The sequence below is a fragment of the Symphalangus syndactylus genome, chromosome 7, assembly GCF_028878055.3.
Source record: "Symphalangus syndactylus isolate Jambi chromosome 7, NHGRI_mSymSyn1-v2.1_pri, whole genome shotgun sequence".
Taxonomy (NCBI): Eukaryota; Metazoa; Chordata; class Mammalia; order Primates; family Hylobatidae; genus Symphalangus; species Symphalangus syndactylus.
The window spans coordinates 52,318,035-52,335,967 of NC_072429.2; the positions used below are offsets into that span (position 1 = coordinate 52,318,035).

At 39.6% G+C, this 17,933-nt stretch overlaps 2 protein-coding genes across 8 annotated transcripts in view; one reads left to right on the plus strand and one right to left on the minus strand.

Moving 5' to 3' along the window:
* The window catches only part of PDE7A (phosphodiesterase 7A), a 128,250-nt gene that overhangs the window by 99,941 nt on the left and 10,376 nt on the right, over positions 1-17,933 (plus strand). For 3 of the 4 annotated variants that reach the window (XR_010121871.1, XM_055286210.2, XM_063643261.1), the window contains 5 exons: positions 4,185-4,280; positions 9,170-9,270; positions 15,331-15,462; positions 15,666-15,757; positions 17,739-17,883. Coding sequence is in view for 3 of the 4 variants with exons in the window: in XM_055286210.2 (XP_055142185.1) it covers positions 4,185-4,280; positions 9,170-9,270; positions 15,331-15,462; positions 15,666-15,757; positions 17,739-17,883 (566 nt within the window). In the remaining variant the exon portion in view is untranslated. The remainder of the gene's footprint in view (positions 1-4,184; positions 4,281-9,169; positions 9,271-15,330; positions 15,463-15,665; positions 15,758-17,738; positions 17,884-17,933) is intronic. The other variant, XM_063643260.1, reaches the window with a different exon arrangement.
* MTFR1 (mitochondrial fission regulator 1) overlaps positions 1-17,933 on the minus strand; it is a 141,744-nt gene that overhangs the window by 37,702 nt on the left and 86,109 nt on the right. For 2 of the 4 annotated variants that reach the window (XM_055286213.2, XM_055286212.2), the window contains exon 8: positions 1,621-1,887. The exons of the other annotated variants lie outside the window; for them this stretch is intronic. In XM_055286213.2, coding sequence (XP_055142188.1) covers positions 1,636-1,887 — 252 coding nt within the window. In that variant the 3' untranslated portion in view covers positions 1,621-1,635. Of the gene's footprint in view, positions 1-1,620; positions 1,888-17,933 lie in introns of those variants that run through there. 4 annotated transcript variants of the gene reach the window in all.

A 17,933-nucleotide genomic window follows, 5' to 3' on the forward strand; every position in this document is an offset into this window, starting at 1 on the left:
CAGTGCTGACTTTAGAACAATGAAATCACTGCTGTACTTTGAAATCACCTGCTTTTTCTTATTGCTTTGGAATGAAGCTCCTTTGATAAGGATGCCAAATACGTAAAATGAACAAGCAAATTACAACTTTATTTTTCTTGAGAATCAATGTAGGTCTTTTAGTATCACTCCATTATTCTCTGTAAGCTGTATGGCAATGCCTAGTGGAAATACCTGTGTCTGTACCTTCTGTTTGCTTATGCACTGTTGACAGAAAATAAACTGGACTGATCTTAGGCAAAATTGTGAAGACAGTGAAGTTTGCCTTTATCAGCAGAGCCACCCTCCTGCCTCCCTGCCTTTTTATTCCTCCTCTTTGCTATCTCTCTTCTACTTTTCCTTTGCCCTTGGTGATTAAGTGTTCTGTTCTTCTCCCTGCCCCCACCTTGGCCTGTACACACAGGAAAGACTCTGATATCATTTACACAGTTAGCCTTCCCTTGGCCCTTCTCCTTTTTGAAAATATAGGTAGTGAAATATCAGGTGGCCCACCTTCTTCTTGCTCAGGGAAATTCCCCTTTCCTAACTTAACACAAATATTACTTTAGGTATTATCTCAAGACAAACATAGATGAAACAATGCCACCCTTAACACTTTCAAGGTTTAGCCTTACATAAACTCTCACAGCTCATAGCCTATTATTAGTCTACTGGGACACTTGTCACTCATTGAAATAGTTGATTGTTCTTCTCTAAATTTTATTTTTAAAAAGTACATACTCTGCTAGTTGGGGGCATGGTGATGAAAGCGGCGTGAGCTCAGCAGTGCACTGGATGGGCAGAAGAAATAGCCAGCGGTCCACAGTAGTTAACTAAGCACTTCGCTTTCCTTTTGATCACCTCATTCCTTGAATGGGATTTGTGGACAGGGTGGCTAAATAGTTTCCCCTTAGGGTTCATTCCAGATCATTAGGGTTTAGTAGAAACCACTCATGGTTAGCTACCCACCTTTGATTTTAGAGGTGGAGATTTATACATTCAGTTAACTACAGCTATTCAAAAGCTCAGGAATTTTCTACTTAAAGAGACATTATTGGGGAACAAATGGGCAGAAGAAAATTCATTTAGCTTATATTATATAATGAGAATGGCTTTCCTTTTAAAACTGCTTCACCTGAAATGAATTCTGGATAACATACATTCATGGTATCCAAGTGTATAGTTTTCCCTTCTTGCTTATTGATCCAATGCTTTCTTGTGTTTCTTATGCTGTTAATTTCCCAGATGATATTGGGGGAAGAACAGGAAGGCAGAGGAGGAAGCAAAATGCAGTGATTTGTGCCAAGACAAATGGTCCCCAGCTTGTCTGCTACAAGGAGGGAAGTAGTTATTGTCTGTAGATGCATTTGGAGTTCCTTTTGTAGGATTGAGGGAGTTAAGTGATGCAACATAGCAAAAGCTTGTCACTCGTAAAGCCACCTGGTTTATGAGGACACTAGCTGCCAGGCCTGCGTTGTCAGGGTGGCCTACTCCTTCCAGCCAGATCCCATCTGGGATCACCTTCTAAAAATGATTGAGGACCACTCTTCCATAGGCAGTTCTATCTTTTGATATATTTTTATGAGGGTAGCTTTTCTGAAAATACAATTTTCTTTTTCAAGAAAGTGTTTGTTTCCATTTCCATTTTTTAAAAAGTTCTTTTGTGCCTGGTTTTTGTTTAACACAACTGAGCATCTCTTGTTTTGAAATATTTTGTTGACTTCTGTTCTTACTCACTGGTATTATAATCCTCAGTTGGTATCTTGCATGCAGCTTTTCAATTACATATGGGTAGTACACTTTAAGAGACTGGTTCTTGTCAGATTCCTTTGGTGGGGACATTACATGTGTTTCTTCACTGCACTTTGCCTGAATTCCAAAAGAGGGTATTTTCCCATTAGATTGTAGCTTTCTTAAAACTTACTCTATGTACTAGAAATGGGTAATTTGTTACATTTGAAAAACAATTTGGAGAGAACCTTATGATAATCTAAATATACAGAGAATGAATAAACATTCTAAAATATTTATATACTCGAAGATGGTTGTTACAGCAATAGTAACAGACACGTTGTTCACTTCTTCAGAAATGGCTCCACACCACATGGACTCGTGTTTGTACCAACAGAGCGTATCAGGACCTGAACACATTTTAATATTTAATTTATTTAAAATGTAAGATTTGAAATGTTTTTTTCTTTCCACATGAAGGTGATACGTCAGGTAGTTTTTAAAAATAGTCTCTTTTGGCCTGCCACATCTTTTCTGTCATTGCTCATGCAAATAATGCTCCAATTAATGTACTTTTTCATCAGCTGTGGTCTTTTGTTGGCAGTTGGTTAGCCAGTTTTAGATAACAAGGTTAACCAAACAGTCCTTTATTATCCTTCATAAATATTATTATTATAAATTTTCAATTTGGGACTAGTGTGTCTTTTATACATTTTTGTAAGAGTCATCGTAGACTATGGAATACTAGAATCGTGTATTTTATTGCATTATCTGAATGTTGGCAGTAATTTATGAGTCTGTGTGAAGGATGTAGTCTACTTAAAGTAGACTTTTTAAAATGTAGCCTATTTAAAACGTGGTCTATTTAATTGTTAAAATAATATAGTATATGTGTCCTATGGAAGTTTACAAAACCGAGAAATATAATAGGAGGTATAAAAAATGGAGAGTTACACCATGGAAGGGAAAACGAAACATCATAAAAATGGTAGTTTTTCCAAATTTAATTACTATTCTTGGTGTGACTCCACTTGTTAGTGACAAAGGAGTGGACGTTGAGGACGAAGACAGTCCCCATCGCGTGTAGCAGCTCTTTCCAAAAACTCGGCTCTGTAGGGGGATGGAGCAGGTGAAACTGGAGGGGGCCAGGAGAGGCTGTGATTCTTTATTGTTTCGGAGATGAGAGAATCTAGAGCATGTCTGAATGCTGATGCTTATTGAGATAATATAGAAAAGAGAGATTGGTGGGGTGGGGTGGGGATAGGTGTACCTGATAGAACAAGGAATATCTCTGAGGAGGTGTGGATGGGTTGGCTTTTGAAAGAAAGGGAAACTTGGCCAGGCGTGGTGGCTCACGCCTGTAATCCCAGCACTTTGGGAGGCCGAGGCAGGCGAATCACAAGATCAGGAGTTCGAGACCAACCTGACCAACAAAGTGAAACCCTGTCTCTACTAAAAATACAAAAAATTAGCCGGGCTTGGTGGCGGGTGCCTGTAATCCCTGCTACTCAGGAGGCTGAGGCAGGAGAATTGCTTGAACTCAGGAGGTGGAGGTTGCAGTGAGCCAAGATCGCACCATTGCACTCCAGCCCGGGTGACAGTGCCAGACTCCATCTCAAAAAAGAAAGAAAAGGAAACTCGAGGGCTTGTATTATTTCTGTGACATATGAGGCTGTGGAGAATGAGGGGGTGGATGGGAAGTAAGTATGTTGAAAGTTTAAGAAGAGCATAAAAGGCTTTGAAAATAGGCATTTTAAAAAGTGAAAGAGTGATTTCACTGGAAAAACAATATGATTGCTGGGCAGTGTTGACTATGAGTTTATGGTGATATTCTGCCTAGTTTTGTGATTCTCCCTCCCCACCCCGCAAGCAACTCTCAGATTTTCTGCAGCTACTCTGGAAAAGCAAGTGGCTGAGTTCAGAGTTTTTAATCCTGATGATCTTGAGGTCATTGATGCCCCCTCCTAACCCTGTATGGATGAGAATAGACACATTCTCCATCTAACAAGGCTGCAGCCGAGGAAGTCTGCTCTGGGGCAGTCTGTTTCAGTGAAAGCAAGATGGCAGAGGCAATGTCAGGAGGGAGGTCAAGTGCAGCCACACTGAGTTAGGTTACTATGTGGGACAATTTTTAAAGTTTTCTATTGTCTATTCTAATTATTTTGATGTCTTTAAAAAATTAATCTATTGGAAAATGTCTAGTTTTCAGTTCTTTGGTTGTGGAAAAGTAAAACAACAAAAATTAAATTTTTCTTACAATGAAACAAAGATGTGACATATAAAGTTCATAACTGGTGAGATGCATATTTTTGATAGACAAAAAGTGGGAATTATTACTCTTTCCATGTTTTATATTAAAATCCATATTTCAAAGCATAATATAATTGTGTTGACTTGTATTTCCTACTAATGTAATGTTTCTTCTTTCTTTTTAGGAAATAGTCTAGTAAGCTTAACCTTTCATTTATTTAGTCTTCATGGATTAATTGAGTACTTCCATTTAGATATGATGAAACTTCGTAGATTTTTAGGTAAGTGATTCTAACCCATTAACGGTAACAAGATTTACATTTATACAAGAACCTGTTTAAATTTTATCTCAGTTATATCGGTTAGCTATTGCTCTATAACAAACCAGCCAAAATTAGTGGCTTAAAACAACACGCAGTTATTTAGCTCTTGCATCTGTGGGGCTGTTAAATGCTTCTTTTGGTCTGGGTGAACTCATTTGTGCACCTGCAGACAGCAACAGGTGGGCTGCATGTTGGTTTTGTAGAGCCCTCAGATAGGATACCCAGGCCTGACCCATCTCGGCTCTACATAGTCTTCAGTTAAATTTAAAAGAAGCGGAGGAGTTTGGCACCATAATAGATTTACATTAAAAACAAAAAAGAATTATTTATTTTACAATTAGCTGAGCTTGTTCGAACAGTAGTGGCCGGTTTCCAAGAGAGCTGATGTCCCCAGGCCTCTGGAGCCCTGGGTTCAGAATCAGCCCACCTTCACTTCTGCAGCAAGTGGCCACAGCAAGTCAGACCAGGGATGCACTACACCTGCTGGTGCAAAGGCTGCAAAGTCACAGAGCCATAGATACAGGAAATCGTGAATACTTGATTTCATTTTGCAGTGTTTCTTACATTGGCCACAGATTGCTGACAAAGATGACACAATTTCTGTACTTTACTAGATTTTTGAAGGTTAAAACTTTAAAAGATCAGGTATATTTCAGTTAGGTTTCTTCTTTTTCTGACCCCTAAAATCTCTTTGACAGTAGGCGTTAAAGATTATTTGGGGCCGGGCGTGGTGGCTCATGCTTGTAATCCCAGCACTTTGGGAGGCCGAGGCGGGCGGATCACGAGGTCAGGAGATCGCGACCACAGTGAAACCCCGTCTCTACGAAAATACAAAAAAATTAGCCGGGCGTGGTGGCGGGTGCCTGTAGTCCCAGCTACTCGGAGAGGCTGAGGCAGGAGAATGGCGTGAACCCGAGAGGCAGAGCTTGCAGTGAGCCGAGATCGCGCCACTGCACTCCAGCCTGGGCGACAGAGTGAGACTCCGTCTCAAAAAAAAAAAAAAAAAAAAATTATTTGGGGCCAGGTGTGGTGGCTCACACCTGTAATCCCAGCACTTTGGGAGGCTGAGGCCGGTGGATCACGTGAGGCCACGAGTTGGAGACCAGCTTGCCCAACATGGCAAATACCCCATCTCTACTAAAAATACAAAAAAATTAGCCAGGCGTGGTGGCGCACGCCTGTAATCCCAGCTGCTCAGGAGGCTGAGGCACAAGATATCAACTCTAGTCTTCCTTCTTGTAATATGTACCAATTTCTCCTGGTTGGTTCTACCTGAGGAAGGAATTCATGATTCCTGGTAGTCTTTGTCTGTCCTTTAGATGGACAGGAGAACTTCAGAGAACGTCCTTTCCTGCATTTGCTGCTCTGAGTTTGAAGTCCAAAGCAGCATATATTGGGGTCTCATTTTCTGACCCTCATTGTGATATTTCATATAGTGCCCAGATCAAGAGATAGCTTAATTTGTAATTTATTTTTGGTTATATACAACTTTGCTTATTTACAGCAAAAAGATTACAACTTAATGAAGGTTCACGTAATAATTAGCATTTTATAGCAATAAAGTCTTTTAAATTAAGGTGTATACGTCGGGTTTTTTTAAAGACATAATGCTATTGTACACCTAATAGACTATAGTGTAAACATAGCTTTTATAGACACTGGGAAACCCGAAATTTTGACTTGCTATATTGCAATATTCACTTTATTTTAGTGGTCTGGAACTTAACACTAAATATCTCACTGGTATGCCTATACTTAATAGTGAGAGACCATCACATTGATTTGATATCCTTTTTAAAATCTTTCAATTTTAAGTAGAGAGAAATTACAAATTATTCAGGAAGTAATTTATTACTGTAGGAAAATGGTAAAACTGTGGAACTATAAAATAAGGAAGTTAAGATGTTGCTGGTGGAGACATTTAATATTTCATACATGCTGGGCATGGTGGCTCACGCCTGTAATCCCAGCACTTTGGGAGGCTGAGGCAGTTGGATCACTTGAGACCAGGAGTTCGAAACCATCCTGGCCAACATGGTGAAACCCCGTCTCTACTAAAAATACAAAAATTAGTCAGGCGTGGAGGCATGTGCCTGTAATCCCAGCTACTCGGGAGGCTGAGGCAGGAGAATTACTTGAACCCAGGAGGCAGAGGTGAGATTGAGAGAGAGAGAGTGAGCCGAGATCGCACCACTGTACTCCAGCCTGGGCAACAGAATGAGACTCTGTCTCAAAAATAATAATAATTCATATAACCATTTTTGCTAATCTGCAACTGCTTTATCTAGGTAAACAGAAGCCTGTGTGACTCTACAGATATAATTTTGTAGTAAATTCTCAAGTTTATAATTAAAATAGTGTGAGTAGCCCCAGTAGCTATACTGGCAATTATAAACATGCATATCCCACTTTGCACATTGTTCATATGAATACTTGGCTGTTTCTCCCCTCATCCTGTTGCCGCTAATGTGGAAGCCACTAGAACAGGTTTATGAGAGAATTAAGCCTTAAAGCCATAAGGAATCCATTGGCTTCAATGGGTTATCTTCTGTGCAATGTATTTGGAATGGCTTCGGCTCTATACTGTCCTTGGGAGAATTGAGAAAATAATAACTCAGGTGTTTTTAGTTAGTTTGTTTGTTTGAGACAGGGTCTCACTATATTGCTGAGGCTGGAATGCAGTGGCATGATCATGGCTCACTGCAACCTCAACTTCCCAAGCTCCAGGCAGCCTCCCACCTCATCCAGGCTGAGGCAGGAGAATCACTTGAACCTGGGAGGCGGAGGTTGCAGTGAGCCGAGATCACGCCACTGCACTCCAGCCTGGGCAACAGGGCGAGACTCCATCTCAGAAAAAAAAAAAAAAAAAAAGCCTCAATACCAAGAATGTACAGCCAAATGAAGAGCTAGAAATATTAACTCAGACTTCAGACTTCTACTTAGAACTCTGGCAAAAAAAAAAAAAAAAAGAAAACAGATAAATTTATTACATAGGGCTTTTGAGAAGCTTTTTATCTTGGAGAATCTTGCTCTGTCACCTAGGCTTGAGTGCAGTGGCACAATCATGGCTCACTGCAGCCTCAACCTCTCGGCTCATGCGATCCTCCCACCTCAGCCTCCTGAGTAGCTAGGAATATAGGTGTGCACCACCACACCAGGCTACATTTTTATTTTTAGTAGGGACAAGGTCTTGCTAATGGCCCAGGCTGGTCTCAGACTCCTGGCCTCAAGGAATCCTCCAGGCTCGGCCTCCCAAAGTGCTGGAATTACAGGTGTGAGGCAGTGCAGCTGGCCTTGAGAAACTTTTTAATGTGTATTAATTATAAGTAGTATGCCTGAAATACTGTACAGTAGTCCCCCTTTATCTCTGGTTTTGCTTTCTGTGGTTTCGGTTACCCGTGGTCAACTGTAGTCTGAAAATATTAAATGGACAATTCCAGAAGTAAACAATTCATAAGTTTTGAATTGCACACCATTCTGAGCAGCATGATGAAATCTCATTGCATCCTGAACCGTGTTGGTTATCAGATCAGCCGTGTTGGTATCACAGTGCTTGTGTTCATCACCATTATTTTACTTCATAATGGCCCCAAAGCGCAAGAGTTGTGATGCTGGCATATTGTTAAAATTGTTCTATTTTATTTTAATTATTGTTAATTTCTTACTGTGACTAACTTATAAATTGTGCATTATTGTAGGTGTGTTTGTATAGGAAAAACATAGTATAAATAGGGTTTGGTACTATCTGTGGTTTCAGGCATCCACTGGGGGTCTTGGAACATATCTCCTAAGAATATGAGGGGACTACTATACTAAAATATAAATTATAAAACACATATGGCCGGGCGTGGTGGCTTACACCTGTAATCCCAGCACTTTGTTCAAGACCAGCCTGGCCAACATGGTGAAACCCCATTGTGACAAAAATACAAAAATTAACTGAGCATGATGGCAGGTGCCTGTAATTCCAGCTACTCGGGTGGCTGAGGCAGGAGAATCACTTGAACTTGGGAGGTGGGCATTGCACAGTTAGCTGAGATCATGCTGTTGCACTCCAGCCTGGGTGACAGAGTGAGACTCCATCTCAAAAATAAATAACCACATACAAAAATAGCTTATTAGGTGGGGCACAGTGGCTCACACCTGTAATGCTAGCACTTTGGGAGGCCAAGGCAGGTGGACTCCTTGAGCCCAGGGGTTTGAAACCAGCCTGGGCAACATGGCAAGATCCTGTCTTTACAAAAAATACAGAAAAATGAGCCAGGCATGGTGGCATGCACCTGTGGTTCCAACTACCTGGGAGGCTGAGGTGGGAGGATTACTTGAGCCCAGGAGGTCAGGGCTGCAGTGAGCCATGATCGTGTCACTGCACTCCAGCCTGGGCAACAAAGTGAGATCCTGTCTCAAAAAAAACCCTATTAACCAAGGGTATCGAAAGGCTATTTTAAAGGATGGGACGGAAGCAAGTGCAGAATTCCGATGGTCTGTCCCACTCATTTGGCGATTGTGTTTCCCCACCACAGGTAGGCTCGCTTTCCTTTGAGACCACTGGATTTGTGTGTTATGCTGCTAGGACCATCAAGTAGGTTGATGGCAGGGGGCACAGCTGGAGCTGTGTCTGTTTGAAGCCTAGTCTGTTCTTCCATGATCGCATAGAGAGTCAAATTGATATTGATTCTTTTGGTATACATGTGAGTTGTGAGGTGATTATCATCTGCCCGAATCAGCACGATTTTAGCTGATAGCTACATGAAAAGTATGAGTGGGTAACTCATAATTATCACAGTTTTTGTCCTTGTATATGTTGCTCATTTACAATAAAATCGGAATCTCTTTCTTTGATGCAGTTATGATTCAAGAAGATTACCACAGTCAAAATCCTTACCATAACGCAGTCCACGCTGCGGATGTTACTCAGGCCATGCACTGTTACTTAAAGGAACCTAAGGTAAGAGGTTGACATTGATTTCAGGTGAAAATCATAAGAAAATTCCTTTTGATTTACTTTCACATACTTCTGAAGTTACTGCGTTGACTGAAAATCACAGACTTCCTTCACAAGAATGAGATCTTAGCTCCATCAAGTTTCTGAATCTGGCTGTGTTTCAGAGTGCAACAGCTAGAGAACTGGGTGGTTGTTGAGAGAGAGGCTGGAGAAGCCCAAGCAAGGGCCAGGTCACTTGAAACCTCGACTGCTGGCATTTACACTGAGCTCCACGTGGGCTCCACGTGGGCAGGGACAGCCTTGGTCTGACTAGTGAATGAATGGGGAGCTACAGAGAGGAAGCAGGAAACTTTAAAAAATTATCCTGGCTGTGGTGTGAAGATAAATCGTATCAAGACCAAAAGCCTGAACACCTGCCAGGAGTTACTTCAGTGCTCCGTGGAAGAGAGCAGAGTGGCCTTGGTGAAGTACGGATGTGGATAGTTTGCAAGTTCTCTTGGGAATTAGAATGAACAGGATGTGGTGGTGAATGCACTTGGGGGAAAGAAACAGAAGTAGTGAAGACTGGTTTGGGCAGTTGAGTAGAAGCTGGAAGTCTTCCATGAGAGGAGGAATGTAGAGCGGAACAAGTTTTGGGGGTAAGGCTTGTAGAGACAGTGAGCACCATTTTGGATCCGTGGTGTTAAATGTATTTGACATCCTAATATAGAGGTCTAGTATAGAGTTACATAAAAGAGTCTGAAGTATAGGAGAGAAATCAGACTTTATGTATGGATTTGGGAATCATTGTCTGCAGGTGTTAATGAAAGCCATGTTTGCCCCTGGACATTTCCTATCCCTGGCAGTTCTGCAATTATGTCTGCCTACCCCATCTCTACTTCAAAACTGCTCTCTCCCTAGATCTTAGTTCTGGCTAAGGTGTTAGGCAGGAAACAGGATGACCAAACTGGCTTGTGCCCATTGATGCCAACTTAAGAACACAGCTAGTCTTCTGATTATTTAAGAGATCATGGAATATGTGAAAATGCCCCAGTTTTTTTTTAAAAAATCGACTTATTGTGGTAGAACTTATATGCAGTAATACAGTGCATACATTTTATGTGTACGGTTTTGACAAATGTATACTCCCAACCACCCAACTGTTTTTTTTTTCTAAGAGACAGGGTTTCACAGTGTTGCCAGGCTGGAGTGCAGTGGCGTGATCATGGCTCACTGCAGCCTCGACATCCTGGGCTCAAGCTGGAGGCCAGCTAATTTTTTTAATTTTTTGTAGAGACGGGGTCTCACTCTATTGCCCACCCCAATTTTTAATTTACACTTTAAAAAAATCTCTGGGCCAAGACTGCATCCTCTGTTTGAGAATGTCGTGGGAGAGATTGATGAGTAATCACCATACAATCTGGTAAGTGAAAGATGGTAATAAGTTCTCCGCAGCACACAGGAGGGTTAACCTGGTCAGTGAAGGCTTCTGCACTCCCATCTCCCTCTGGGCACACCCAACCCAAGCCAGGGGCAAGGAAATCTGGGTGATGCCAGGTGAGCAGGGCGGGGATGCATGTGGACAAAAATTAATAAAACCATGATTTTGAACACTTTTTGCCTGTGGAATTCTGATAATACTTAAACACTTTTCATCCTTAACATACTCATCCTTAACACTCTCTATATATGCGTTGTCACTAACTTGAGTATTTATTTTTTATGTCCTCAAGGGCTGAACTCATGTGGATTATAAAGCATTTTGTTCAAGTTGAGTCCAAAGTCTCCTTGATTGATTGACACTGGTAACATTCATAGTTGTCAGCTGAGGAGATTGTGATTTTCCCTTTGTTTCCTATTTTAATGTTTAGTTTCATGTTTCTATCATGAGTTTAAATTACTTATTTTACTTAATAACTATACTTAAACTAAGTCTGGATAAGAATTACGCTTACATGTCCCAGACATAAACCCATTCTGACACTAGCCTTTAAACCTTGCTCTAGTTGTCCCTGGCACTTGACAAAAGAGCCTGGCCCCCCACGTCCCTCCCTGGCCCCCACATCCTTCCCTTTGATGTCAGCGAGACTGGTAATGGTTGCATTGCCTTTCTTGCGGATGTACACTTGTTCATGCTCTGAGTAGATGCTAATTGCTAGTGACAAAAATATGAGTAAGATAGGAATTTTGGCCCCCAGAATCTTACTTTTAAAACATATGGGAACCTGACGTGGAAACCACAGGAATGTCAGGCCTCCAGGGCAGGAATTTTTGTCTGTCTATTCCCTAATATTTACCTGTCCCCTAAAACAGCACCAGCACATGGTAGGTGCTTGGTCAATATGAGCTGTTAATGAATGATACTGTATATGGGCTTTATCATTGGCTGGGTTTACTCTAACTGTTCTCTGTTTTTATGTTTTTGTTTTGTTTTGTCTTGTTTTTCAGATGGAGTCTCACTCTGTCTCCCAGGCTGGAGTGCAGTGGCACGATCTCAGCTAACTACAACCTCCACCTCCTGGGTTCGAGCGATTCCCTTGTCTCAGCCTCCCAAGTAGCTGATAGGCCTGTGCCACCACGCCCAACTAATTTTTGTGTTTTTAGTAGAGATGGGGTTTTGCCATGTTGGCCAGGCTGGTCTCGAACTCCTGACCTCAAGTGATCTGCCTGCCTTGGCCCTGCAAAGTGCTGGAATTACAGGCATGAGCCACCATGCCCGGCCTAGTTCTCCGTTTTTAGACCTCTAGAGCAGTGGCCGCCAACCTTTTTGCCACCAGGGACCAGTTTCATGGAAGACAATATTTCCTTGGATGGGGAGGGGGATGATTTCAGGATGAAACTGTTCCACTTCAGATCATCAGGCATTAGATTCTTACAAGAAGTATGCTGGCTGGGCGTGGTCGCTCACACCTGTAATCCCAGCACTTTGGGAGGCTGAGGCAGGCAGATCACCTGAGGTCGGGAGTTCGAGACCAGCCTGACCAACATGGAGAAACCCTGTCTCTACTAAAAATACAAAATTAGCCAGTTGCGGTGGCGCATGCCTATAATCCCAGCTACTTGGGAGGCTGAGGCAGGAGAATCGCTTAAACCCAGGAGGCAGAGGTTGCAGTGAGCCGAGATTGCGCCATTACTCTGCAAGCTGGGCAACAAGAGCGAAACTCCATCTCAAAAAAAAAAAAAAAAAAAAAAAAAAAGTGCGCAACCTAGATCCCTCACGTGCACAGTTTACAATAGGGTTTGTGCTCCTATGAGAAGCTACTGCTTCCAAGGCAGAGCTCAGGCAATAATGCTCACTGGCTGGCAGTTCACCTCCTGCTGTGCACCTAGTTCCTCTTAGGTTCCTAACAGGCCACGGACCAATACCAGTCCATGGCCTGGGGACTGAGGAGCCCTGCGAGGACTGCCTTGTCCTTTTGCCTTCTGTGTGTGGGAGGTTCATTTCTTTCAGTAATTTCTCAGGATGGACATAAGGTGTCAAGAATCTGTCTTCACTAGGCAGGGCATGGTGGCTCATGCCTGTGATTCCAGCACTTTGGGAGGTCAAGGCAGGCGGATCACCTGAGGTTAGGAATTCGAGACCAGACTGGCCAACATGGTAAACCCCGTCTCTACTAAAAGTACTAAAAAAAAAAAAAAAAAAAAAAAAAAAAAAAAAAAAAAAAAGTCAGGCATGGTGGTAGGCGCCTATAATTCCAGCTGCTCAGGAGCCTGAGTAAGAGAATTGATTGAACCTGGGAGGCAGAGGCTGCAGTGAGCCGAGATCGCACCATTGCACTCCAGCCTGGGCGACAGCAAGACTCTGTCTCAAAAAAATAGAATCTGTTTTCAGAGGTAGCATCATTAGGAAAAATAAAAATACAATATTGATTCAGGACATTTTATGTCCCTAAACTGCTCTCCTCCATGATAGTGCCACCTCCTCTTTACCCTCAGTAAGCCACCAGTATCTCAGGTACCTTCTTTCTGCTATTTATTTCTACTATATTTTTGATTCACCAATTTAGCCCAAAAAAAAAAAAAAAAAGCTACCACCAACGAAACTCACTGTGATAACCATTACAATGGGAAATCATAAGGGCTGGCAGGCAATGAAAACAGTAAGCTTTTCCCTGAACACAGCAAAACTCACCACTTAATAGTTTTCTATTTTATTGAAGAAGAACCCTAATGATGGCTTTGCAGATACAAGTAAAATCTGACCTTCACATACGTTAAATAATTTGTAGTTTCTTTTTCGGACATTTCTTTGTTGTCAGCTCTTACCAGATGTAATCACAGAATGGAAATAACATCTGTCTTTTAATCCACCTTAAAAAGTTAAGTTATTGAAGTCCTTGTCTTTGTTATAATATTGAAAATTTTCTTTCTGATGAAAGGTTTTTTTTTTTTACAAGCAGAAATGTTACATTTTATATCGAATTTTTTTTGCATGTGTGTTTTTAAAGTTACTTTCTCTTCACAGAATTTATGAGAATTCAGTTGCTTCTTTTCATGTTCCTATTTTTAATGGTTAACTCTTTAACATACCTGAGATTGTTTTGATGTCATGTGCAGTCATACGTTAATTTTTTAAATCAGTTTAATTGTGGATTATTGTATTCTCCCAGGATGTCTATTCTTCTGCCAAAAAGAATGTAACCCCTTTGCATACTGCCTAATAAATTACATGTTCATAAGACATAGACACCCATGCCCATTCATGTATATGTCAAGGAGGGGAGATTGCTTTATATGCAGTATGCTTTATATCCTATGCATTCTGTTCATCTTGATTAGTAAGCAGCGCTTTAGAATGCTTTATTTTTTCAATGCTTTTGTATATCCTAAAGAGGAAATAATTTTCTTCATCTTCTCCTATTCAGTGACCTTCTCCATGTACTAATTATATGTGATACAAAAATAAATAATATGCATCTCTGCCTCCAGGTAGCTTACAGTTTTCCAGGAGATTCAAGCCCTCAGACAGTGATTTCTGACTGAGATGAACTTAACACAGGGAGTAGAAAGAGATGATTGATTTGTTCTAGCAGAGAAAGAAAATAATAGAATTTGAATCTAAAATTATTTTTTATCTCATTTTTTACATTTTCAGTTTTTATCTTTGTTGTATAACATGTAAATGTTAGTTCAGTATAATAATCTATAAGTACATATACTTAATATTAGTGGTGTACGCTCAGAAGTTTTCACTGTTAGGGCACAGGATCATTACAGTTTAGTCAGCACTGTCCTAACATAAACCTAAATAATACCATGCTCTGATGAGTGGTTTTGTGGCAGACCATGAGGTGCTGTGGGAACACAAATCTGGCCAAGTTTGCCAGAAAATGAGAGGCATTTCGTGAAAAGCAGGTGATAAAGTCAAGGTGATCTTTTTTATCATTGAGCATTTGTCAGCTAATCATAAACTTTTATTTATTGTGATTATTATATCAAATAAGTTTGGTAATGATTATTTAGAGTAAAGTTACAATTTCTGGTGTGCAAGATTGCTTTCCCTGACATGAATACATTGTGTCATTGTTATGAATGTATCCATCCATTGGGGGAGGATTTTATCACAGACTTGATGTAGACTTCCACTTATGATTACTCAGTAGCCTCCTTAAACATCAGGACTAAAGGAAGAACCTTACATTTTAGATTACATTATTGAAATCCAATAACCAATTTGTTGATAAATAAACACTCTTAAAATTTTAGGTCTTTTGTTCAGTAATGGCTACAGTAATAAAAATGTGCCAAACTCTGTTTGTCATTTTAAAGCCATTATTTCTCAAAAAGAATGGTTTATGCTTTAGCTGCCATTTTAATTAAGCTTGTTAAAAATGAAATGGCCTAAGGATGAACACTGTAAACTCCACGTGGGCAGGGCCACTGTTGTACCATGCCTTCGCCAGTGGATGAGACCAGGACCTGGCAGATGTGCTTGGTGGACCTAATGAACAACCGCCTGAAGAATGACGTGAAGGGGGAGGAGATTGCCACCACTACCATTGGCTGTTAATTCGAAACTACTGTGATGGCATACAGCTTATTTTAGATATATCTGTGATTCATTATTCTTTTGTCACACTTCAGCTTGCCAATTCTGTAACTCCTTGGGATATCTTGCTGAGCTTAATTGCAGCTGCCACTCATGATCTGGATCATCCAGGTGTTAATCAACCTTTCCTTATTAAAACTAACCATTACTTGGCAACTTTATACAAGGTTAGTGCAATTTTATCATCAGGATTTTTTATTTTTGCATTCTAGAAAATGTTTCATATTTTGAAGAAATGAAAGTAATGAAAATAAATTCTCAATGAATGTTAGAATTTTAACCAGATTAATATTGCTAACAGTATTGTTAGTAATGATATGTCCAGAAAGAGACGTATCATTAAGTAACTGAGAAACGTCCTTTGTTGTAGAATACCTCAGTACTGGAAAATCACCACTGGAGATCTGCAGTGGGCTTATTGAGAGAATCAGGCTTATTCTCACATCTGCCATTAGAAAGCAGGTAGGTTGGATTAAGACAAATTTAATTTGTTACTGGTTATAGAAGTTAAGTTGGCAAAGTAATTTTATAAAGTTTTAAAAATTGTTATGTTCAGGTGTTCCACAGTTTTCAGTGTTTGTCAAATTTAGTAAATTATATACAATTTTAGTAATTTAGAGCTATCCTACTATATAGTCGGTAACATTTTAATGGATAGTTATTTTTATGAAAGACTATTCCATGGGTTTGAATACTATAAAATTTACCCCAAATACACAATGGCTCAGCCATAGTTTACTATTTATTTACATAAATAGATATTACATATTTCCATACTCAGCTGAATAAAACCTTAAGGTCTACGTATAAAGGTAAATTGGATGGAATGTAAACATTCTATTAAATAGATTCATTAAAATCTGTTCCCAGAAGTTTTCAAAACTGACAAGAAAGTAAAGAGAGTGCCTTATATCCTCAATAGCATAATCCTGGAGTCACACTTCTGTAGCTATAGGATACAATAATGAATTTAAGAAACCCTAATATTTTAGAAAAAAAAAATAAGTGGGCTATTTTAGAACCTAATAAAAAGCATTAATGTGAATAAGGCTAACATGATGGTGATGGTTTACAAAATCTCACGTCATTGCCATAGTGTGGTCCACACACAAGCTTTTCAGTAATGTTGCACTGAGGGAAAATGCACATCAGCAAACCTTGAAAGTGGATCGAAGCCATCCACGTCAGGAAAAGTGGTGAGGCATAAAAATATGTTTGAGTATTAAAATTTAAGTTCCACTTGCTGTTCTTTGGTTTCCCTTTCATAATTTAAAACAACTATATAAAAAACTGTTTTGTGTAATAACCGTGAGAAAAAAGCTGGACTTTATTTTTTATTTTTTTAAATCTTTATTCACGGATACCATTTGGAGTATGACAATACTTCTGGTAAGTAAAATCATTTTTTGCTGTAGTACAAATACGAAAATTGCTTAAACACACTGTATATGTAAATTACGGGTTCTTAAAATTAAGAGATTAAAATGTTTGCTTCATTATTCCCTTTTTAAAAACCATGTTTTTCATTTGATGATTAACCCTGTTGAGTTCTCAGATTTAATAAAAATGGAAATAAGGAATACTACCTAATAGCATTATTTAATGTTTTCTTCATTTAGGGTTTGTTTTATTTAACATTCAATATTGTGAGTCTTTTTATCTATTTGACAGCTCTTTACTGATCATTATACAGAGATAGTGTTTGCTGTGACCCATTAAAACAAAAGGCAAGAATTTTTTTTAAGTATATTTATCTTGTTAATTGATCTGAGGCAGTTTTATAAATGATGTATGTATTTGCTGTTTATATTAACATGTTACCTTTTTCCTTCCAGAAAAGTTGGATATTCATTTATGGATATTCATTTACAGATAACTGATTGGTTCTTGAGTTTAACCATGAAAACACAGTTGAATCTAAACTTTATTAAGTTGCTCAGGGGAATTGCAACAGGCATCTTAGTCAAAATGTCTGTAGGAGTAAACTGTTGAATGGGCCATTATTCTTTCTATTTGAATCTTCCTTCTGCCTTCAGATCTCAGGCACCGAAAAGCAAACCAAAGCTGTTTACCCTCAGCATGAGAGTTTTCCAGGAAAGAATCCCAGCAAGGAACTTTCTCAAACAACATACCAATGTTATGTTGATTTTTTTTTTAAAGCAAATAATACCACCTTGGCTGGCAAAGTAAAGACTCTCCTTTTGAAATGTTTGCATATTGGTATTTTCCTACAAACTCTCTTGATTTTAGTTTTATTTTAATGGCTTTTTTTGAAGCATTCTATAAAACTAATTTTTTTGTGTGATAAATTTTAAATGGAATGATAATTGGATATTTTAGGGTTTTATGAAGCCTTCCGATTATTATGGTTAAGAAAAAAAATCAAGAAGTAAATAGTTAATTGAAAGTCTTATATTTTCTCTTTATATTTCTCTAATTCCAGGCAACAAATGGAGACACAGATAGGTGCTCTGATACTAGCCACAGACATCAGTCGCCAGAATGAGTATCTGTCTTTGTTTAGGTCCCATTTGGATAGAGGTGATTTATGCCTCGAAGACACCAGACATAGACATTTGGTTTTACAGGTACAATGGGGCTTGGAAACATTCTATTTCTAGGATAAATTATGTGACTG